At 46.6% G+C, this 23,195-nt stretch overlaps 1 protein-coding gene across 1 annotated transcript; it reads left to right on the top strand.

Annotated features, from left to right (window-relative positions):
* The first annotated feature begins 435 nt into the window (after nt 1-435).
* On the top strand, nt 436-20,146 carry TRIM47 (tripartite motif containing 47). The gene is made up of 6 exons (XM_077924214.1): nt 436-1,339; nt 10,168-10,263; nt 11,092-11,322; nt 13,145-13,340; nt 15,814-15,888; nt 17,805-20,146. Exons 1-6 carry the CDS (start codon nt 602-604, stop codon nt 18,428-18,430), a joined length of 1,962 nt encoding a protein of 653 aa, XP_077780340.1. The 5' UTR covers nt 436-601; the 3' UTR covers nt 18,431-20,146.
* Nucleotides 20,147-23,195: the final 3,049 nt, after the last annotated feature.

Genomic DNA, 23,195 nt, shown 5'->3' with positions numbered 1-23,195 from the left:
GTCCAACAACACCTGGCGGACCATAACCCACCCACCCCCGCCATTAACAATGTAGTTACACGAGTCTTAAAAGGGCCACAGCATCCCACCACAATTAGCTGTATGCCCCCTTTATGTTCCGGGATCGGGGTCAGAGTTCCCTCGACAGGCTGATATCCTCATTTTTGGAGAGGACACTTAATTAATGAAAGATTTGTCTTATCCAACTTCGTTCCTCGCTCTTCCCCAAACACGCAACAAGGAGCATTCACACGATCGTCTGCTACTAACATTCACACCAGGACAAAAGGAAAAAAGAAAAGCCTTTATCAATGTGTCTCCCTGCCGGTGCGCCGAAGGTGTGTCTCCCTGCCGACCAAGCCCCTGTCCTTTCTTGGTAGGATTTCGGCGGGCTTGGATGAAGGGGCGGGTTCACCTCCTCCTCCGCTTCGCACCTTTGTGGGAGCGGCGAAGGGGCCGCGCCTCCTGGAGGAACGCGAACGCGCACGCTGCCCCCTTAAACGGGAGGTTGGACTCGGCAATCTCCGCTGTGGGGCTGGCCGGAGCTGCCCGTCGGTGACACGCGTTCCCGGTGGGCGGAGTTGGCTCTCCCGCGCCCTGGATGTGGGAAAGGGAGCAGCCCAGGCGCGCTCTCTTCGCCTCCTTCTCGGTGGAGTCGAGCAGCATGGATGCGGGCTCCGGCCCCATCAGCCCAGTCTCCCATCTCCAGGAAGGCCCTTTCAGCTGCCCCATCTGCCTCGACGCCCTCAAGGACCCGGTCACCACCCCTTGCGGCCACAACTTCTGCCTGAGCTGCCTCGGGGCGCACAGGCACCACCCGGGGGCGGGAAGCGGCGCGCCAAGCAGCTCCCGCTGCCCGCTCTGCCAGGAGCCTTTCCCGGCCGACCTCCAGCTCCGGAAGAACCACACCCTGGCCGAGCTGCTGCAGCTCCGGCAACCCGCCCCGAGCAGCCCGGGGCTGGCCATGGCCCCCGACAAGCCGCCGGAGCCGTGCGTGCCCGGCGACTCTTGCGCGCCGTCGGAGGACGCGCCGCCCGACGAGGTGCTGTGCGACTTCTGCACCGACGGCGAGCGCGCCCGGGCGGCGCAGTCGTGCCTGGTGTGCCTGGCGTCCTTCTGCTCGCCGCACCTGCAGCCTCATCTCAAAAGCCCCGCTTTCCAAGGCCACCGGCTGGTGCCGCCCTTGCGGCACATCGAGGAAAGCCTCTGCAAGCTGCACCTCAAGCCCCTGGAGAGCTTCTGCCGGACGGACCGGAGCTGCATCTGCCAGCTGTGCAGGGCCCAAGAGCACCGGGGCCATGAAGTGGTGGCGGTGGAGGTGGAGCGGGAGCACGTGGAGGTGGGTAGCACGCTCGTCCGGCCGTCCAGGCACAAAGGGGGTCCTTTGTGCAGCCTCGCTCCAGGGACGGGGAAGGCGGGGACGCTCCCCTACCCGAGGCTGCAGTGCGCGGGGATTCCTGCAAGCTTCGCTCACCAGTTCCAGCCCGGGAATAACTGGAAGAGGGGAGGGTGGGTGGGTGTGGGCCACTGCTGCTGTTCCTCGACGTGTTAAATTTAGGAGCCTCGCTAGGGACGGGTTGGGAGAAGCTGCCTGAGGCCGCTGCAAAGTGGCTGGCTAGCAGGTCCTTCTTGGATGGGACAGCATAAATAAAAAAATTGTCCAGTAGCACCTTAGAGAAGTGTGTATCTGAAGAAGTGTGCATGCACACGAAAGCTTATACCCAGAATAAACGTAGTTTGTCTCTAAGGTGCTCCTGGACAATTTTTTATTTATTTTGACTTTGTCAGACCAACACGGCTACCTACCTGAATCTAGAAGGATGGGACAGCAGTTTGTCAGGTGCCCCAAGTTATCTGAAAAACAGGCACCCTATTTCCTAAGAGTTGGCACAAGGGTCTGTGTCTGCTCAGAAACACATTCCTGGAACTTACTTTCTTTGAAGGAGTGTGAGCTTGTTGAAAGACCCTTCCCTGTAAGCTTTCAGATTTTGAAGCAGTGTGTAGTTACTCTCTGGGGTTAGGAAGGCAGAGCAGTGTTGTCAGTGCAGGACTTGGGGGCAATGGTTTAGGGTCCAACTCAACAGAGTAAGTAGGAGATCCCCACCACCACCAAACACAAAAGGGCTGCTTTACTACAATTTGAAGTAAGTTAAGTAAGACACACAACCGTCTGCAAAGGGGATACATTAACAGTAGCGTGGGAGAACATGTTAGAGTGTTCGATTTCGGAGTCCAGGTTTCAGATACTCACTCAGCCAGGACGCACACTCAGTGACCTGCTTGGACCAGTCACTGCCTCTCAGGGTGCCGTAGCTTTGTGGAAGTGTACAAATATTGTAGGCAGGGGCTTAACCCTTGGCATCTCCAAGGAAAAGAATAACAAGTAGCTCAGCTGAGGAACAACTCCTGCCCTGAGATGCTGAGCAGCTGGTGCCAGTAGACAGCACTGGGTCAGATGGACCAGAAGACTGACTCAGTAGAAGGCAGCTAAGCTGGCCTTACCATTAGGCTGAGTGGGGCATCTGCCTTGGGCAGCTGATTTTTGTCAACATATTGTTACATTTGAGGTTATTATTGCTGCTATTGTATTTCTACTTGTGGGAGTTCTTGCCTCAGGTACCAAAATAATGTGGCCAGCTCTTGGTTACTACTTATCTTGTGACTCTGGGAGAGGGAGGGTTGCTGTTCTGCCATGGGCAGCAGAACATCTCTGGGCAGCCATATAATCTTATGTTCGTATGAGTGGAACAGCGGAGGCTATGGAACAATATTAAGGCTTATTGGGAAATTGGTTCAGAAAGGGAAAGAGCAGGGCGAGATGCGCTGGAAAAGTTATCTGTAGAGCTAGCTTGGCAGGAGAACGGAGCAATCCTTGTGGAGGAGGAGGAGACCTGGGTTGAAGTGGCACAGCCCTATCTGGGGAATCCTTGGAATGGCATTGCTCAGGAATCTGTAAGGCTAGGTTGTTGATCTGGAAGAGGGTGTGGGTAACTGGAGTATATGTTCTATGGACATTGTGTTTTAGGATGGTTTCAGGTATACATGACATGTTTTAAGCTCAGGTTTCTGACTTCATTATGTCTCCCCCGGCATGGCTGTAAGTGCAAGAAGCATTGGAACAAATTTTTGCACAGTGAATCCCAAAGTGATGGCAACTTGGACAGGAAGCTTTTAGGTTGTAGCAGTCAAGACAGAGTTGGAAGGCTGATGACTTGATCAGATGTTGGCTGTGCAGACAGAGAACACTGCAAATGAACAGGGTGGAGTGCAGCATACTGTGGTGTTAGCCCTGATCCAAAGTTGGTAGCTGGACACCTCTGCCAGTATAATGATTGATAGGGGAGCTATGCTTTAGGGCAGGGATGGGGAACCTGTGACATTCCAGAAGTCATTCAGACTCCCATCATTCCTGAGCACTGGCCATGCTCACTGTGGTCGATGGGAGTTGGAGTCAAACAACATCTGGTGGACCACAGATTCCCCAAACCCGTTAGAGGGTGACAGAGCTAGCTTTGTTCTTCCTAACTGCGGCCATGCTGATAAATGAACTGGTTTGATTGACTAGACCAGTTTTTGATCTAGTCAATTTTTCCAACAGAAACTTTGCACTTTAAAAGTTTGGAAAGGCGTTTGCGACTGCAATCCTTCACATTGAGGAAGGGAAACCTTTTTCAGTCAAAGGTGACGCAATCAATGCCTTTTGGGCATCCTTGGGGGGTGGGGCCAGAGGCAAAATAAGCATAGCAGTAAATGGGAACTTTGCATGCTGCCACATTCCCCCTGTTCTTTGTCTAGGCAAGCACAAATCAGAATCTGAATTAGAGGAATTGCCTTCCATCCAGGCAAAAACACTTCAGGAGAGTGCAAAGCTGTCAGTGGGGTGTGTGTCTCAGGAGGGGGAGATAGGGCCAGATAGAAAGGACAACATATGAGCCCCCAGCCTGAGGTTCTCCATCATTGTTACCTGGAAGGAGTCCCACTGAATTCAATTGCACTTACTTTGCTTCAGGCATAAATAGAATTGCATTGTAAGAGTGCATATGTAAATGTGCTGCACCTGCTTTTTAACCTGCTTCAAAACCGATTCATAATGGAAAGGGGACTAACCAACATAGCAACCATCCGACAGCATCTAGGACAGTCGCATCCATTGCCACACTTCTGATTGTGCACCTGGGAGTTCTGTAATTTTCCATGGAGCTGCAAGTCCCCAAATGCTGATATGTCATGTGAGGTACATGCATGTGTGAACTCAGCTCCTCTGAAGCTATGCAGTATTCTGCAACTAGTCTTTTGGGGCTTGTGGGGATGGGCTGTGCCAAGAGCTACCAAGAAAGACAGGTGAAAGCTGCGTGCAGCCAGGACTCAGAGAAGAGAGCATTGGGAAGGGATTTGGGGAGCTGGCTGTTGTCATGGTTAAGTGCTTAGAGCCCGAGAATCTAGAAGGGGTTGTGAGGTAGGGATTGTAGATAATTGATCAGGGAAGAACATTTCCTATTAAAATTGCAATGTTCTGAAATTCCTAGACCATAGAGGTTTTTATTTAATTGGGCTGCTGTGCTAATCCCAGTTATTTGGGAGTAAGCCACACTGAGTTCAGTAGGGCTTACTTCAGAGTCGACGTAGTTAGGAGCACAGCCTTAGAGTTGTCTAGAGGTCTGGAAGAAGGTGTCTGGATTTCTGATTTTATGGGTGGGGTACAGTCACACACCCACACCCACATCTCTGCTTCTGGTGCTGTTCTGTGCTCAGCCAACGCCTAGAGAGCTTTCCAGTGAAAGCGGGTGGGGTAGGGGGCCTGTGTTTCCCAAACCCTCAATGAGATGTTCCTAATGCAAAGACAAACATTTAGCTGAACTTCAGCCTGGCCTGCCAGATTACACACATGCAAACAATTTGTTGCTTTTGGGTTTGGGGAGGAGGCTAAAACAAAAGTTGCGTGGGAGGAGGGTGTGATTAATTCTGTGTGCCTGTTAACTGGGCCCAACCAGTTTCTGTTCTGACAGCCTTTGGCTGCTGTGCAGTTGCACCAGGGACTCATTTCTTCCTCTTGCCTCTCTTTCCCACAGTGGCTCAGACCGGCTTCTTTATTTCACTTGGCTCGTCTCCCAGGTTCCGCTCCTTGCTCCGTTAGCCCTTTGTGTTGCGTTGAGACGGGGCATTTTTTCCATCGCTCCCCTTCCCAGTTGACGCTGACTCATCTCCTAGATTTTCACTTGCTAGTTTTTAATTGAGCTGTCAGTTTCGGTTTAGCTCATCCTAAAGCACCGGGTTAGTTGGGAAACCCCATCTCTGTGTTCTCTTTGGGAGAGATGGCTAAACTTGGAAAGGTTTGCTGCAAGCAGTACTTTACAACTCCCTAAAACAACTTCGTTTCAAGGTTATTATTCTTAAGTGGAGCATTTAAGGGCGGAGGACACTTCCGCAAATGGGAATCCTCAAGGGACCACACAGAGGAGGCAAGTTCCCATTGCATCGTGACGCCATTGTTTCTCTAGTCACAAGGCCAATTGAGATGCCCCGAACCTAGTGATGTGAGGGAAGAATATTATCCAAAAGATTATTCTCAAGAATTTAACATCACTACTCATACCCCGAGGGATGTGGGTGGCACTGTGGGTTAAACCACAGAGCCTAGGGCTTGCCGATCAGAAGGTCGGCTGTTCGAATCCCCGCAACGGGGTGAGCTCCCATTGCTCGGGCCCTGCTCCTGCCAACCTAGCAGTTCAAAAGCACATCAAATGTACAGCTCCAGCGGGAAGGTAAGCAGTGTTTCCGTGCGCTGCTCTGGTTCACCAGAAGCGGCTTAGTCATGCTGGCCACATGACCCGGAAGCTGTACACTGGCTCCCTCGGCCAATATAGCAAGATGAGCGCCACAACCCCAGAGTTGTCTGCGACTGGACCTAACGGTCAGGGGTCCCTTTAGCTTTACTCATACCCCAGGATGCCCAGGAAAATATTTTCCTCAGTGTTCACACTACTCTTGCGACCCATTACATTAAGCTGGAGATTGGGAACCTTTGCCCCTCATGTTATTGGACTCCCAACCCCCACCAGCCACAGCCAGAAATGATGAGAGTTGTAGTCCAGTAGCATTTGGAGGTCTATGTCTTCCTGATCTCTGAAGGCAGTACATAAAAAGTTAGACAAAGCACTGGCTGTTGTTAACATGCTTTAAGCCAGCTGTTGGGAGCCTCAGGCCTGGAGGTTGAATGGGGCCCCTCAAACCTCTTTGTCTGGCCCTCAGGACTCTCTTCAAGCCACAGCCCCTCCCTGTTCAGCCTGGCTGGAATGGGTCCTTGGACTCTGATAATGCCTCTTGCTTGACTGGATGAAGGAGCAGAAGAGAAAGAGGCGCACAAAGCTAAAATTCATATTTATTGCTCTTCCTACTTTGGCATCTGACAAGGCTTACCATCAGCATGTGACCCCTGAAAGGTCGCCCAGAGGGGAGATGTAGCCCTCTGGGTGTAATGCCATGTAATGTACCAGAACTGATGCTATGATCACACCCGAAAAGGCCTTCTTGGAGAATGTTGCTTTCTGTTCATTAGTGTGGGAAGGACTCTGATACTGTAGTCTGTTCCAGTACCTCTGGCATGTAGCATAAGCTCCACAAAAGGGATTGAAGCTACAGCAGCCACAGGCAGGCCAGCTGTGGCTTTCAAAGTATAGGTGCAAACTCCCTAAATGGGCGCCAGGTGATCACTTTTAGAACATGGATGGGGAAGCAGTGGCTGTTCATGGTACTACAGCTCCCATCATCCCTCACCACTGGGCACGCTGGCTAGGGGTTGGTGGGAGTTGGAATCTAACAGCAGCTGGAGGAGCACCACTTCCACATTGCTGTCGTAGAGGCACAGAAGTGGGGTGTACAGTGGTACCTCAGGTTAAGAACTTAATTCGTTCTGGAGGTCCGTTCTTAACCTGAAACTGTTCTTAACCTGAGGTACCACTTTAACTAATGGGGCCTCCTGCTGCTGCCACTGCACAATTTCTGTTCTCATCCTGAAGCAAAGTTCTTAACCCGAGGTACTATTTCTGGGTTAGCGGAGTCTGTAACCTGAAGCATCTGTAACCTGAGGTACCACTGTATAGGGACAGTCTCTAAAGCATATATCACGTCATGGGAAGGAGCCTCATAGCATGGTAACAATGGAGGAATGAAGTTAATCAGGACAGAGTTTATTGAAGGGGTTGAAAAGGCCATCTGGTATATTGAGCAAAACATTTTTGAAATGGTCCCAGTGGCATGGGACCTATTGGGAGCCCAGCAGTAGATAGAGCCAATGATTGGCAGAGCCAACTAAGTCTAAATTTGTCCCCATCCTCTTCCCTGCTGAGGTGGACAAGGGCAACACTGTGAGACCAAGGAGGAGGAAGCTGGCAAGTCGTGTTGCCCCCTGAACTGGCTGTAAGTAAGAAGGATGCAGGCAGATGGGCCTGGCAGAGAGCAGGCCGAGGGTGGTGGGCAGTTCTCCATTCCCCCAATGGACCAGCTTCCACTGGACAGTCCCATAGTTCAGTGGGGAGAGCACCCTCTTTGCGCACAAAAGGTCTCTGGTTCAGTCTTCGGCAGTATTTCCAGCTGAAAGGCATTCCCGGGTAGCAGGGCCAGGAAAAACTTTGGCACAAGATCCCAGAGAACGGCTGCCAATCAGGATAGCCACTACTAGGCTTGAAGGACCAATTGTCTGGAGCTGGTATGAAGTCAGAATTCCAGGCAGTGAAGTTCTCTCCTGCTGCCAGAAAACCATAAATTGACCCCAGTTCTGTTATGGAGCCAGAGCAAGTCTGTAGCTGATGAACAGAAGGGAACCCGTCTGTTAATTACCTCCCTCTTCGCCCGGAATAAAATGTTATCTCTCCTGGTGGAAGGGAAGAGGCAGAGACTTTCCTGTGTGGCAAAAATAGATAGGGTTTGGCTTGCTGTCAAGGACTGCCATGCCTGGGATGGCTTAAGCAAGTTTTATTTATTTTCATGGCGGAACACCTGAAAAAAAATATTCCTTGCATGTGTGAGCACATGCATATGTATGTTAGTCAGAATGCACTTAATCATTCTCATTGCTGCATTTATATTCCACCTCGAGGAAGGGTATCTTGTTCTTCCCGCCCCCGCCTCTATTTTATCTCCGTGAGAAAAGTAGGTTAGGCAGTTAGTTTAGGGGCTGAGAGGGGATTCGAACCCTGGTCCTTTAACAGCATCCTAACTATTACACAGCATAGACAGATTGGTGCTGTGTATGCCCCAAACGAAATACAATTTTTACCTTATTGGCCAGTGTCAAGTCAAATTGATTGTGGCTATTGATGCTAGTTCCGCTTAATGCCAGCAATTTTATGTTCTATATGTTTATATAAATTAGCACATACGACTAAGGAACAAGTATTCCCTGCTTTTGGAAAAGAAGCAGCTTTTATGACCGGAAAAAATAATTCCATTTTTTTGTTAAATCATCTTGGCTACATCTCAGTTAAATCCCTTTCCTTCCCTCTCCCTGGGTCAGCTTAAAGAGATCAATGGGTTATTATGGCTTCACCAGATAAGCCCTCTCTGTGGCACTTTAATTTCCTTGCTTTCTGGTCCGGGTGAGGGTGTTGATGCAATTTGGGCTGTGGCTGTTGCTTTCTCTGATAGAGCTATGATTGTTCCTTTCATTGCAACCCTCTCAGTCTGGTCTTTATCTCACTCCAGCACATTGTTTAAATGGAGTTTGGAGCCACATGACAGTAGCACTTTGCTCTTTTTAGCTTTCCAGAATTGGGCACGTTTCCAGTCAAAATTCAAATGTCAGACAGTTGGGAAGACCGCTTCCTTTACAGGTCTTTAAAAGTAGACAAAAGACTGTTGCTTTTGCTAAAAAAACAAAAACCAGACACACGCACATAATATATTACAATAACGTTTCCAAACACAAACCAACTCATGTTCGGGGTCAACATTTGATAGATCATCAGGGGAATGGTTTGCTTCAGTTTAGATTACTTTGGCCTCATTCACACATAACACTAAGCCATGGTTTAATCAAAAACATTATTAGCATTGTGTGAGAGACCTGCCTAGCCATTTAACTGTTATTTGTTCACTGACAACAAACTGTGTTTTATTGTTGACTTATGGACCTTTGTTTTACTCAGTGTTTTGTTTTGTTTTTAATAAAAAACAAGGTGCTGGTACTCATATCTTGATAAAAGTGCCATTGGTGCCAGCACAAAATGGCTGCCATGAGCCACAAAAAATATGTAACAGTATTCAGTACCTGTGAGTACTATCACACACACACAAAAGCACTGGTTTAGCTATGGCTTGGTGTGTAGTATGTGAACCTAGCACCCTTCTTCAATCATGGCTTGTTTGGTTACTCCACCCTAGATGTTTACCAGGTTACAAAGGCATGAGAAAAGAAGAGCTGGAAAACAAAACTAATCGTCATCATCCTCTCCTTGACATCTGATGGGAGGGCGTTCCACAGGGCGGGTGCCACTACCGAGAAGGCCCTCTGCCTGGTTCCCTGTAACCTCACTTCTCGCAGTGAGGAAATCACCAGAAGGCCCTCGGTGCTGGACCTCAGTGTCTGGGCTGAATGATGGGGGCGGAGATGCTCCTTCAGATATACAAGGCCGAGGCCATTTAGGGCTTTAAATGAGAAATGTTGGAGAAATAAGCTGTGGTGTGTTTAATCATCCTGGTTAACTCATGGTTTGTTGAACAAACCGTGGCTTAGATTTATGGGCTAGCGGAGCCTTTGTCAAGAACAAATATATAATAGGCAGGAGAGACAATAAGGGCAATACGTTATGCAGAATGAACGGATAGGAGGGAATATAAGGGTTTTGGGGAGCAAGAGCAATCCGGCACAGTGCAAAGGGAAGTCTCATCAGTACCACCTTCAAAGAACTTTTTTTAAAAAAAAAATCTTTAGAGTGGTGGTGGCTCTCCAAATGTTGCTGGACTCCCAACTTTCATCAGGCACAGCTAGCTTGGCCAGGACTTATGGGAATTGGGAGCCCAACAAAATCTGGAGGGCCACAGTTCCCCATTCTTGCTTTTCAGAAATAGATTTAACGGTGAATATTTCTCTACAGCCATGAGGACTGGAAGAGAAATGTACTATTTTCTGTCAATGTGAGGTGACATTCTGATATTCCCTTTCTTCAAAAGGCCCAAAGACCCAAAATCCTGAACAGCGTCGAGAATCAGTTGGATGAACTTGGAGTCACTATTGCACAGACAAGGAGGACTGTGGACCTCATCAAAGTAAGATGGCTTCAGTCTATTTCATCCCAGAAGAAAAACTGGATGTTGATCACACACACACACACACACACACACACACACACACACACTGTGCCCTGTTCTTTTCATATATTTCTATGTCATTGTCTCCTGGTGCCAAGGGGGTCAGGGGTTTGGACTGTCTCTCGGCCTGGCTATCAAGAGGTGGTTCATCCACTGATTCTGATCCAATTCTGCCACAGTGTTGGGAGGTTTAATTAAAGATAACACGTAAGCAAAGAACAAAAATCCTCTTGCATGTATGCACTCATGTTGCACAAATATACAAGTTTCCTGAGAACTGGATCACATGGTGCTTTTCCTAGACTGTACCACTTCAAACTGCAGACTGGGGGAAACTCCATGCCTATAAGAAAGTAGCATGTCCAAGGTAGCCATTTCCATGACATGCTACATTTCCACTTGCAGAGATACCCTAATTTCTGGCACTCAGATAAAAGACAGAAAAACATATAGTGGCTTAGTGAATTAGGCAGCAATGGGAACCTTTTTCCTAAAGTTTGTCTCTTTACACGTTGTGGTCCTGACAAAAACTGGAGGGCTTTAAAATGGAATAATCCAGAAGTGTTTCCTAATGTCGAGTTCAAGCATCATGCCTAGTCTGGCTTTAAGTGGGTCTTTTTAAACAATCAGATCTTGAAGAAGATTTGATTGCTTCTGCCCTCCCCCACCTGGCCAACTTTAAAAGGAGGATCTGGATGTGTGCATGTTTTTTGGGGTGGTGGTGGAGGAAATATATGTAATCTACATGAATGATAATTGGTATAAAGCTTTCTCTGTTGTGTTTAGGGCACTGCTCAGAAAGAGAAGGAAAAGGTCAGCAAACTCTTTGCCGAGACGGCCAGGGTCCTTGCAGCCTTTCAGAAGGAAGTCCTTGGCTTCATCGAAGATGGGGAAAGAGCAATGCTGACTGGGGCCGCGGAGGAGCTACGGCAGAAGGAAGAGAGGCGTGACACACTGACTGAACACAAGCGGAATCTGGAGAAGGTTCCCAGCACAGACACCATCTCTTTCCTGCAGGTCTGTGCCCCTGAGTGTTATTCCAGTAGAGAGTCACCCCTAAAAGCGCTTCATTCCTTGCCTCTGGGCAGATCCACACCATACATTGAAAGCACATCTAACATACATCGGAAGCACATGACTTTCCGCAAATGAATCCTGGGAACTGTAGTTTCCTCTCACAGAACTACAGTTCCCAATGCCCTGAACAAACTACAATTTTATTTCTTCTTATTTCTTGAAATTTATATACCGCCCTATACCCGGACATCTCACAGAACAAAACCAGATACACAAACCCACAAAATATATACAGTGGTACTTCAGGTTACAGACGCTTCAGGTTACAGACTCCGCTAACCCAGAAATAGTACCTCAGGTTCAGAACTTTGCTTCAGGATGAGAACAGAAATTGTGCGGTGGCGGCAGCGGGAGGCCCCATTAGCTAAAGTGGTACCTCAGGTTAAGAACAGTTTCAGGTTAAGAATGGACCTCCAGAATGAATTAAGTTCTAAGCCCGAGGTACCACAGTAATCAAAATAAAAACAACAACCCAATAACCTACCCACCAAAAAACCCACCTTTTAAAGGGGCATAGGATGTAAATTGGATCAACCGAAGGCCTGGTTAAAAAGGAACGTTTTGCCTGGCACCTAAAGGTGTATAGTGAAGGCGCCAGGTGAACTTCCCTGAGGAGAGCATTCCACCGACGGAGCCACTGCAGAGGGCCCTTTCTTGTGTTGCCATCCTCCGGACCTCTCGAGGAGGAGGCACACGAAGGAGGGCCTCAGAAGATTATCTCAGGGTGTGGGTAGGTTCATATGGAAAGAGGCGGTCCTTGAGGTACTGCGGTCCTGAGCCGTTTAATGCTTTATAGGTCAGAACCAGCACTTTGAATTGGTAGCGAGTGCAGTTGGACCAGGATTATTTTACAGAAAGTAATGTGCTTTCAATGTATGGCATGGATTTCCCCTCTCTGGAAACAGTAGAAAAGGGGAGGATTTGTGGAGACGTGCTGTCCTCTCTAGCGAGCCGCAAGTGGAGAGTCTGATTCAGCTTGTCCATAATTTTTTTATGGGCAGATGCTGCTGCTTTTTCTGGCTCCAGACTGGTGGTTTTTGTATTGGAAGGTGGGCATGCTTATACACTACAGGGGCAGGAAGGTAGAAGAAGAAGAAGAATTTATTATTTATACCCCGCCCATCTGGCTGGGCCTCCCCAGCCACATTGGGTGGCTTCCAACCAAATATTAAAATAAAGTAATACATCAAACATTAAAAGCTTCCCTAAACAGGTAGGACACAATGGGCATTTGTCTCTTTTACCAGGCCCCGCAATTTGTAGGCCCTTCATTCATTTACAATAGCCTTCCCCAATCTGATGCCTTTCAGATGTTGTTGGACAATAACTCACATCATCCATGACCATTAGCCCTCCTTGCTGGGGCTGATGGGAGCTGTAGTCCAGCAACGTCTGGTGGGCACCAGGTTGAAGAAGGCTAGTATGCAATCGCAGTGCTCAGTCCTATCTGGATCTCTGCTGGGAAATGTGCCCTCATCCGCTGTGTAGGGGCCCTGGGTAAACGGACCTTATAGGGAGGAGGCTCTGCTGAGCTCTATGTTCCTGGATCCACATTTGGAACAGAGCAGCATGCCAACATCTCCTGCCAGTGTAGCTGCTCTTTCTCTCTGTCCCCCTCCCTCCCTCTGGTATGTTTGTTTCCATGTCACGAACAGCAGCCATAGGCTCTCTGGTGCTCGGGAAAGAGGTGGCTCTGTGGAATGAGTCCTCTCATCAGTCAATTGCTGTATATCACCCCCTTTTCTTTCTTTTTTTGGCCCAGGAGTTCCAAGCACTGAAAATAGCCACCGAAGAGAAAAACTTCTCATGGGCAAGCTTCCCCAAAGAGCTGAGCTTCATCAAATCCAGCCAGGCCGTGCTCGCTGTGAAGGAAATGCTAGTGAACATTTGCAAGAACCAGTGGGACCAGCTCTCAGGGAACGGAGACGAAGGGCCCATTCTTTATGGCATGCCAGAAGGTCTGTAGCAGACGGAATATCCTGTTCTTGCATTCCATGTAGAGCGCTATGCATTCTGCAGTGTTTTGATTACGGAATTCTTTGCTGACTCTGATAGCTACCATGCGGTTTCTGCAGAGATTATTAGTGCCCGGCAAGTGCTAAGAATCCACTGTTTCCCTGTAGCTCTTAAGTGTCTAGGAGCTCTGGAAGTCTCTATGAACAGGGACTGGGCTTGGAAGTATCAGCAACAAGAATTCACATTGCTTCCTTGCCTTTTGCCGGTTCTCAGGATCTTTGCTTCAGTACGTAATAATAATAATAATAATAATAATAATAATAATAATAATAATAATAATAATTAAATAAATAAATTATTATTTATACCCTGCCCATCTGGCTGGGCTTCCCCAGCCACTCTGGGCGGCTTCCAACAAAATATTAAAATACAGTACAGTGATGCCTCGCAAGATGAAATTAATTCGTTCCGCGAGTTTTGTCGTCTTGCAATTTTTTTCGTCTTGTGAAGCACGGTGTCGGGAAAGTTTTGGAAAAGCTTCAAAAATCAGCAAAGTCTTTAAAAACCTCAAAAAAAGGCTACCACACCGCGTTCTATGAGTTGCTCCTTGAAGTCAAGTCGCAACTGTATGAACGGTGTTAAGAAAAAGGAAACAAACTTGCAAGACGTTTCCGTCTTGCGAAGCAAGCCCATAGGGAAAATCGTCTTGCGAAGCAGCTCAAAAAACAAAAAACCCTTTCGTCTAGTGAGTTTTTTGTCTTGTGAGGCATTCATCTTGCGAGGTACCACTGTAATGCATCAAACATTAAAAGCTTCCCTAAACAGGGCTGCCTTCAGATGTCTTCTAAAAGTCTGGTAGTTGTTGTTCTCTTTGACATCTGGTGGGAGGGTGTTCCACAGGGTGGGTGCCACTACCAAGAAGGCCCTCTGCCTGGTTCCCTGTAACCTCACTTCTCACAGTGAGGGAACCACCAGAAGGCCCTCGGCACTGGACCTCAGTGTCTCGGCTGTACGATGGGGATGGAGACACGCCTTTTCCCAGTCTGTTCTCAAAGCTTGAAATGCAGCCTGGGTACCCAGCCTTATGCAAATTCAGGACACTTGCAACAGCTTCCATTCACATGTTGAATTTTGCTTGTAGACTTTTGCTACTTTTAACATGCAGTAAACACTTTGGGGCATTAGAACCCATTGGGCACCATTTACATCATGGAAGTGGGAACCTGCTGCTCTCCAGATGTTGTTAGACTTTATCGCCATCATCTCTGGCCGTTGGCCATGGTGGTTGGAACCGATGGGGGCTGGAGTGCAGCATCGTTTGGAGGGCCACAGGTTCCCCATCTCTGTTTGACATCTCCACGTCTCCTCTTGATGTTGGCATTTGTACCTGCCTAAATGAATGCCAGCCTCAAAGGGAGAAGATGTTTCAAGCTACAGCCTTCATGTCAAAGCACTGCAAGTGGTGCAGCTGTTTTGAAATTGCATAATAACAAGACTCTCTTAAATTGGTGTCGGGTTTCTGCGCCCTGTGCCTCCCGCTTGGGGTTGTGTTTTTTTTTATGAGGTTTCCATAAGGACTCAAATAAATCAGAAGGCAACAAACAGACATCACCGGGTGTGGCCAGCAGTGGTTTGGGGAAGATGTCCAAAGTGGCTTTTCCTTGAAACAGAGCCTTGTCTTTCAGAACACAGGGGAGATATATGCTTGAAGCTTACTCTCCTGCCAGAATTGGAGTGGATCTGGCTGGCTTCGTCCTCAAGTTCAACTGCTCCCTAAAGAAAGTATTGCAATGTGTGACTACTAGCCTAGCGTCGGCTCTGTTCTGTTCAGGGCTTCCCCTCCCTCTCCCATACATGCCCCATGTTTCAGGGAGGAGTACTTCCTGGATACTTACCAGGGAGTTTGCATGAACTGCTACCAGGTCACAGCGTGCTGCCACTATCCCCACAAGACCCAGCCAGAGGCACAAACAAGACATCCATACGATTCTATGATAACTGGGCACCACCACACAGAGCCCTATGTGGTGGAGGGGAGGCTGAAGGAAGGAGAGTAGAGATAGAATCAGGCTTTTCAGACCCAGAAGAAAAAGTTGTTGGGGTCCAGCAACTCTGTAAAATGTGTGTTTTTGGGATGAGCACAGGACCACAACACAGTCATGATCAGATCCCTCTGCTGGCTGGCTTTGTAGTAGCACAAGGACATGTTAGGATCTTGGATTCTGGGATAACATCCTCTGGGATTTCCCTCTTCTGATTAATAGGTTTAAGAATCTAATCACAGCAGGCCTGTCAATGACAAATGAATTTAAGGTTCAAGGTGGTTGTATGAAATAGTACACCTGCGTCTGATCAGCCAGGATACTTTCTAATGAACAAGCCTCTTTTCCTTGTGTGATGGGTTGGTTTTTTTCTTTTCCTTTTTTGCTGTCTTTGTCGTTGAGGTAAATTTTTGACAATTTCCTCTCTTCACAGTGACCATTGAGCCCCCGATTCCAGAAAAAAGCAGCAACCCCGCCTGTTTGGAGTCCCGAGATTATTTTCTCAAATGTAAGACCATTTTATTGTATGTTTTGTCTCCCTTGGCTTTTGTTTCTTTGCTGATGGCGTAACGTTTGGCAGACGGCAGACGTCTTGCAGACAGCAGAAATGTCAGCCCACTCAAAGTTAATTATGAGCGCAGTCCAGTGAAAACAAAATGCTTGAGTGTTGTTTTTAGAAGACGTTCAGTGTCTCAGTTACTGGTCTTTACTGGCCTAGCTAGGTTTAGCTGAAAATACAGGGACTTAAGCACACGGGCAAAAGATTCCTGGATTTCAGGGGGTTGGACTAGATGACCCTTGTGGTCCCTTTCAACTTCATGATTCTATGATGCCTGTAAAGCTACACCACCCCCTTTTCCTGTCATAAAGAGGCACATATTGGAGGAGATGGAAAACACATATTCAGTTCTATCACTGCATGAAAGAAAGAAAAAGAAGGCTGTGGCATAAAAAATAGATTTATGTTAAATATATATCATAAGGACTAGAAACTGGATTTTATTTTTATTATTTTAAGTAAATCTGGGGAACTGAACTATCAGTATTTAAAATGCATTTGTATGGAGGAGGAAACCAGAAACCTTGAAAGTATAGACAACAGAAGGGGTCTCTGAAATCAGAGACCGGTACATCTTTGCTCCTTGTTTCCATAGCTCTGCCACTCTCTGCTTCTAAATGACTATTACTCTACATACCCCCATCTTCCCACCTGCTTTCCCTATTTCACCTTCTTGAAACACACACACGCAAGGTGCAGGTAAAGATTATTTTTTTAAAAAACAACCAATCCAGCTAAAGTTTGCCATAGGGCTAAACTGCAGACACACAAATGGTATACACAAATTTAAATATAGTTAGGTAAAATCCAACAATTTTTGCAGAATATATGTTGGTTGCAGCAGTGGAGTTTTTAGAACATGTGGTTGTATCCAACACCACTGTTCCACTCATGCAACAGTTTTCTGCTTGTGCAATTCAATTATGTTGTTGTTGTTGTTTATATTGGGGTGTGGGTGGCGCTGTGGGTTAAACCACAGAGCCTAAGACTTGCTGATCAGAAGGTTGGCGGTTCAAATCTCCGCGACGGGTTGAGCTCCCGTTGCTCGGTCCCTGCTCCTGCCAACCTAGCAGTTTGAAAGCACGTCAAAGTGCAAGTAGATGGGAAGGTAAACGGCGTTTCCGTGTGCTGCTCTGGTTCGCCAGAAGTGGCTCAGTCATGCAGGCCACATGACCCAGAAGCTGTACGCCGGCTCCCTCGGCCAATAAAGTGAGATGAGCACCGCAACCCCAGAGTTGGCCACGACTGGACCTAATGGTCAGGGGTCCCTTTACTTTATACCTTTAAACCTTTATACCTGGAGGTCTCAGGGCGGTTCACAGAAAATATCAACATAAAAACCACTATATATAATCAAAATAACAAGAAATTAACCCCCCCCCCAAAAAAGAGTCACATTTTAAAAGAGCATAGGATGTCAATCAGATCAACCAAAGGCCTGGTTAAAAAGGAATGTTTTTGCCTGGCACCTAAAGGTGTATAACGAAGGCGCCAGGCAAACTTCCCTGGAGAGAGCATTCTACAGATGGGGAGCCACTGCAGAGAAGACCCGTTCTTGTGTTGCCACCCTCCTTTCCCCTGCAGTCCCCCACCATGATAGGGGACCCTTTGGAACATATTTTGGGGGGTGGGGTGCAGAGAGAGGAAGGGGGAAGTCCCATTGCATTACTCACACAACGTTAGATCCTACCCAAGACTCCTAAGCCAAGGGTGCATAAGTTCAGGAGTCTGAATGATTACTGAGGGGCACCAACCTCAGTGATGGTATGTTTCAGTTTTGTTGTCCAAGAAGACAAGATAACTAATACTGTGTGACTTCCTTGCTCTGCCTTCTTCTCGCCTTCTCCCGCCCCCACCCTGCACAGTTGCCTTCATCATCGACTTGGACAGCGACACTGCCGACAAATTCCTCCAGCTGTTTGGGACCAAGGGAGCCAAGCGGGTGCTGAACCCTATCGCCTACCCCGAGAGCTCGACCAGGTTTGTCAACTGCGAGCAGGTGCTGGGCGAGAACTTAATGAACCGAGGCAACTACTACTGGGAAGTGGAGATCATTGACGGCTGGGTGAGCATTGGCGTCATCACGGAAGATTACAACCCGCAGGAGTCCTATGACAGGGGCCGCCTGGGCAGGAACGAGAACTCCTGCTGCCTGCAGTGGAACGGGCAGAACTATGTGGCCTGGTTCGGCGGCTTTGACTGCGTGATACAGCAGCCTTTCTTCCATACGATTGGGGTGTACTTGGAGTACTCTGAGAAGGTGCTGACCTTCTATGGAGTCAAGGATTCCAAGATGACGTGCCTGCAGCAGTTCAAAGTGGCGCGCTTCAAGAAGGGCCATTTTGACCCCTTCCAGAATAAGATCAACCACCAGTTTCCGGCGCTGTTTACGCACAACCTCAAGCCCGCCTTCTTCCTAGAAAGTGTTGATGCCCACATGCAGCTTGGGCCTCTCAAGAAAGATTGTGTTTCGGTGCTGAAGCGACGGTAACTCGTTCCATGTGCAGTAGAGCAAGAAAGGAATTGGTAAAGAGATTCAAAACGGGATCTTTCCTAGAACAGCATGTCACTTCCATGATACAGGGTTACTAGGCTCTTCACCCATATGTCTGTCCTTGCTACCTTTTGAGTCATTTGACTAGTGCCTTTAAAGATAATGGGCCGTTTCCATGTTGGTCTTTTCTCTCTCTTGCCACCTCTTGGATTTTTAGTCATAGTTATAGTTTGTTCACACTGGGCTTAAACTCGAAGACCAAGCTTGTTACCTTTCACATGCTGTTTGGGGATTTGGAGAGGATTGATTCTAGTCTGAACTTTCATTTTCTGTATTAATCCAATATATTTACCACACACACACAGTTTCCTGACTCTGTATTCATCAGTTCTAGGGCTTCTTCCTGCTCTCTTAGCCTGGGTGGTGGGGAAAATATCAGTGTTACTTTAAGACAGGAGTCAAGAGCCTGGGGTGTTGCTGGACTACAAGTCCCATTACCCCTAACTATTGGCCAGACTGACAGGGGTTGCTGGGATTTGGAGTTGCTGGAGAGCCATAGGCTCCCCACCTCTGGCCCAGCTTGTGAGGAGTTACAATTTTTTCTGTGGGCACTGAGCCAAATCTTAACTTCTGATTTAAACTGCTGTTCTTTAAGATGGGAGCTGGTGGTTGAGTTGAAACAGGGGACCTACTTTTCTTCTGTTTCTAGGATATCTTGATTTTAGTAGATAATTACAGTTCTTCATATAAATTGGGAAGGATGGAAAAATAAAACTTAGCTAGTTCAGAGACAGAACTGATTTTTTACCATTTGAAGATTATTATTATTTACCTCATGGATTCCCTGACAATAACTGAATTGCTGAAATGCTTGTGTGTTTTATTAGCCCTGTGGTCTCAGCATTACAGTTATTTTCTGCAAGAGTTTTCTTCCAGTTATTCAGCTTGTTGCCTATCTGCCAAGGGTGGATCTTTTACAAAATAAATGGCAACATACTAAACACAGGGTGAAAAATATTATGAATTTGGTGAAACATGATGGTTAATTGTATGAGTTCACTTATCCCTGCTGTCTGGGCTCATGCAGTTCTTCCTGCCTACCAGTAAGAAACGGTGAGGTCACCAAAGTTATTTTCTACTTCCCCCAATGGAAATAACTACAGCGCAATTGCTCACAATAGCAACACACTCACACACACATGCCATCATTGGTCAGCATTATTAAAAATATGTTTTGGCGTTTTCATCTTTCAGCCAGATACTAAATATGTTAGTCTGACTTGAGTTGAGCAAGTCTCTACTTCCTGGTAGATATGCCTATAAATGCAGCCCTTACAATTTCACCTGTTGCCATTGGAATTAGTTATTGAAAGAATACCACAATGATCATGTTGTGATTTCTGTTTTCTTACTGTATTCTTAAAAACACTTTGGGGATAAACTGGAACAATAGGAAATTTCACACTGAACCAAAATTGGCTGTATTAATTGTTCCTCCATGAGCAAAATAATAAAGCCAGTATATTTGCTTCCTTAGGTAATACTGTGCTGCTGTTTGTTTTTCACCCCAATTTTTGGGTGGTGGTAACCTTTCTGCTTTGTTTTATTATTATTATTAATAATACACAGTTGTATAATCTAACATGTGTGAGGAAATAAGAAGGAAAAAAGTTTAAAAGAATCTAGTTGCCATTAAAGAATATGCAAACATAATCCTGGTTTGTCTTTCTTTGCTAACCTCAAATGAATGAGCTTACTTTCTGCAATGTTTTCAATCAATACCAGTTTACTATGGGCAAATAATAACACTTTTCTGGATAGCAGCAGCCAACTATACACCATAAAGTTTGCACACCCATGTGTCTGCATTTATTTTTAATAAAATGAGGGCTTTATTTATTTGACTCATGCAGCACGTACAGCCTCTTTGAAGAAAATAATCTGGATTAATTTAGTAAAAATGCCTTGCAGTTTTTAAGTTCTACCACAAAATATCATAGTAAGAGACTCGTGATTACTGTAACATGTGGCACTACAAAATTTCCACTGAAGTCAAGCTTAGCTGGTACGTAACCCAGCCAGAGTAATCCTCATTATCCACATTATATAGATTCCACCTTCCATGAAAAATGGGAATGGATACAGCCTCTGCAATATGATTGTTTTGCAGTAAAAATCTTCACGCTCCAGTTTCTCATTTGTTTTGACTGCTGCCTGTGATACTGGAATAATCTCACTGCAATAGCCAAGCAACTTCCCATAGCTACAGTGCTGATGGTGTAGCTGTTGATAATGCTACAAAGCAAGTTTTAGGATCAAGTTGTAAGGCAGTGAGCTTAACACAAACTGTCGCTGAAAGTAATGACCTCCTGTGACCTTCCTAGGACTCTGGGCAGGTTATCCTGGATTTTTTTTACATGACAACGCATTAAAGATAAGTATTAAAAAACAATAACAAGGTCAATTAAAGTGATAAGAGGGGGAAAAACCAAATAAAAATGCAGTAGAGATGGTGTAAACACAATTAAAATAGCAGAATATACATATCCAGTTTGAGTGTCCTATTTTAAATTTATGATTTTGTAATAGTTAAGTCTTTATTAGGTTATAGGGTGCTACGGCTACAGTCCAATATGTATGATCCCAGCAAGTAAGTCCCATTGAACTTTTAAGCTGACACATAAAGGATTCTGCTGTAAAGGAGATGCATGTCTGGCCCAGGTTAAGGGGTTGTATTTGTGGTTGTGGGGAGGGCAAAGTAGTTTGGGGAGTATGGATTTAACTTTACTTCATTTTGCCCACCTACTTTCTGCCTAAGTGCTGAAGGTGGCAAACAGTTGAAAATGATAGCTTAGTATCAAAGACAGAGCAATTGACTCCCTCTGGGGAAGATCCCTGGGGCAAATTTGTCCAACATACAGTACGAAAGAAAAATGGTGAGAATAGGGAAATAATCAGCACTTGGCCAAGAACATGTATATATTGTTGTGTAACAAGGGTGGGGGACCTCAGGCTCAGGGACTGGGCGTGGCCCTTCACATCTCTTTGTGTGGCCCTCAGGACTTTCTCCAGACCATGTTGCTCAATGGTCCTTCTCCATACCCTCAACTGCTATTGCCTGGCTAAAACATGTCATTGAATTATTATAATGCTGCTTGTTTGCCTGAATGGAGAGGTGTGCATGTGTGGTGGAGATACAGGGTGGAACTCAACATTGACCAATGTTGAATGTTCTACCTGCACAAGCACATCAGCTTGCCAGATGGCACAATCTTCCCTCCTCTATGTGTGCTGTTCTGGGGGTTTCCCCAATCATCCCCAGAACCAATTTTGCAGGGTGCCAACGGAGGAGAGGAAGGAAGCTCCATTGTGCAAGGATTTGTTAGGTGAATCATGCACACAGAAACCTCTGGCTTTTGTATGGGTGGAATGTAACCTATTGTACAAGTCACATCCATTGCTCTGCCCACTTTTGTCCCTGTCTCCATCTACTTTTGCCTTGGGCCCTGCCCACCCCTAGAGCCAGTGTGGTATAGTGGTTAAGAGCAGTGGACTCATAATCTGGTGAACCGGGTTCGATTCCCCGCTCCTCCACATGCAGCTGCTGGGTGACCTTGGCCCAGTCACACTTATTTGAAGTCTCTCAGCCCCACTCACCTCACAGAGTGTTTGTTGTGGGGGAGGAAGGGAAAGGAGATTGTTAGCTGCTTTGAGACTCCTTCAGGTAGTGATAAAGCGGCATATCAAATCCAAACTCTTCTTCTAGCATTTGGCCCCTGAAGGATGCCAATGATTGAGTGCAGCCCCTTGAGATGAAAAGTGTTCCCTTGTTATATGATGAAGATAATGAACTGGATGGGATGATCTCTGCAAAAGACAATACTGCTTCAGTTCTGGGAAGACCCAGAGTGTAGTTGAGTCTACCCAGGCTGATGAAGGGGTGGGCCCTAACTGTTTCACCTCTCTGCTGCAGGCAGATGAAATGGCCAATGGGTGCAGTTTTGTAAGGGGAGGAGGACCATAGACTGTGAGTCTGGGCCTGGCAGATGGCGAAAGCCTTGATGTCTCACCTCTCCCTATTAGGCTGCCACTTGGAAGAGCACTGGACTAAGAGAGTAGGAGCAGATGTCTACTTTGTTTATTTGTTTCAGCATTTCCTGGTTCTTTAGCTAATGTTAAGTGCATGAGCCCAGCACATGAAGTCATGTGTAAACACAACATTGTAATCATTCTGAAACCAAGGGATTAAGACGGGTGTTATGTACTGAGTTGGGCTAAAAAGCTACAGCTGTTGGTCTCTCGTAATGACCAATCACAAATTTTATTTCTGCCAAACTGGCTAAAAATTAAAAATAATCCAGTTTCCATTCTGTTGCAACTCCAGTCTTCTCTCGAATAGGGCTTGCCAACTCTACCACAATTGCTAGTGTGGGATCAGTTGTGGATGTACATCCAGTTCTCGCTTACAGCCTCTTAATTTGGACTAAAGCCCTGGAAAAATGAGTGATTTAGCCATGCGACTGAGCCAGCCAGGAAACTTCTCTGTTAAAAAAAAAATGGCATGAAACCACAACAAACTAAAATAGTAGTAAAAATAGCTTATAAAACCACTAAAGTGCCAATATCTTTTTTTTTTAAAGGTTAAATACCTGCTGTGAATTGCAGCTGTTCTGTTTGGCAGAAATACCAGAAATCAAGTTACTTGATTCATATGACCACTGCTGCTTCCTGTTTATGTGGTCTTCATAGAATTAATACAGTT

Source organism: Podarcis muralis, chromosome 2, assembly GCF_964188315.1.
Source record: "Podarcis muralis chromosome 2, rPodMur119.hap1.1, whole genome shotgun sequence".
Lineage (NCBI taxonomy): Eukaryota > Metazoa > Chordata > Lepidosauria > Squamata > Lacertidae > Podarcis > Podarcis muralis.
This window is presented reverse-complemented; position numbering and strand designations above follow the sequence as displayed.

What these genes read in the sequence shown, in the direction of transcription:
- TRIM47 (XM_077924214.1), top strand. Translation starts at nt 602, where the DNA reads ATGTGGGAAAGGGAGCAGCCCAGGCGCGCTCTCTTCGCCTCCTTCTCG. An exon ending in ACACCATCTCTTTCCTGCAG is followed by an intron (nt 11,323 to 13,144) that starts GTCTGTGCCCCT and finishes TTTTTGGCCCAG; the next exon opens with GAGTTCCAAGCACTGAAAAT. An exon ending in TCTTTATGGCATGCCAGAAG is followed by an intron (nt 13,341 to 15,813) that starts GTCTGTAGCAGA and finishes CTCTCTTCACAG; the next exon opens with TGACCATTGAGCCCCCGATT.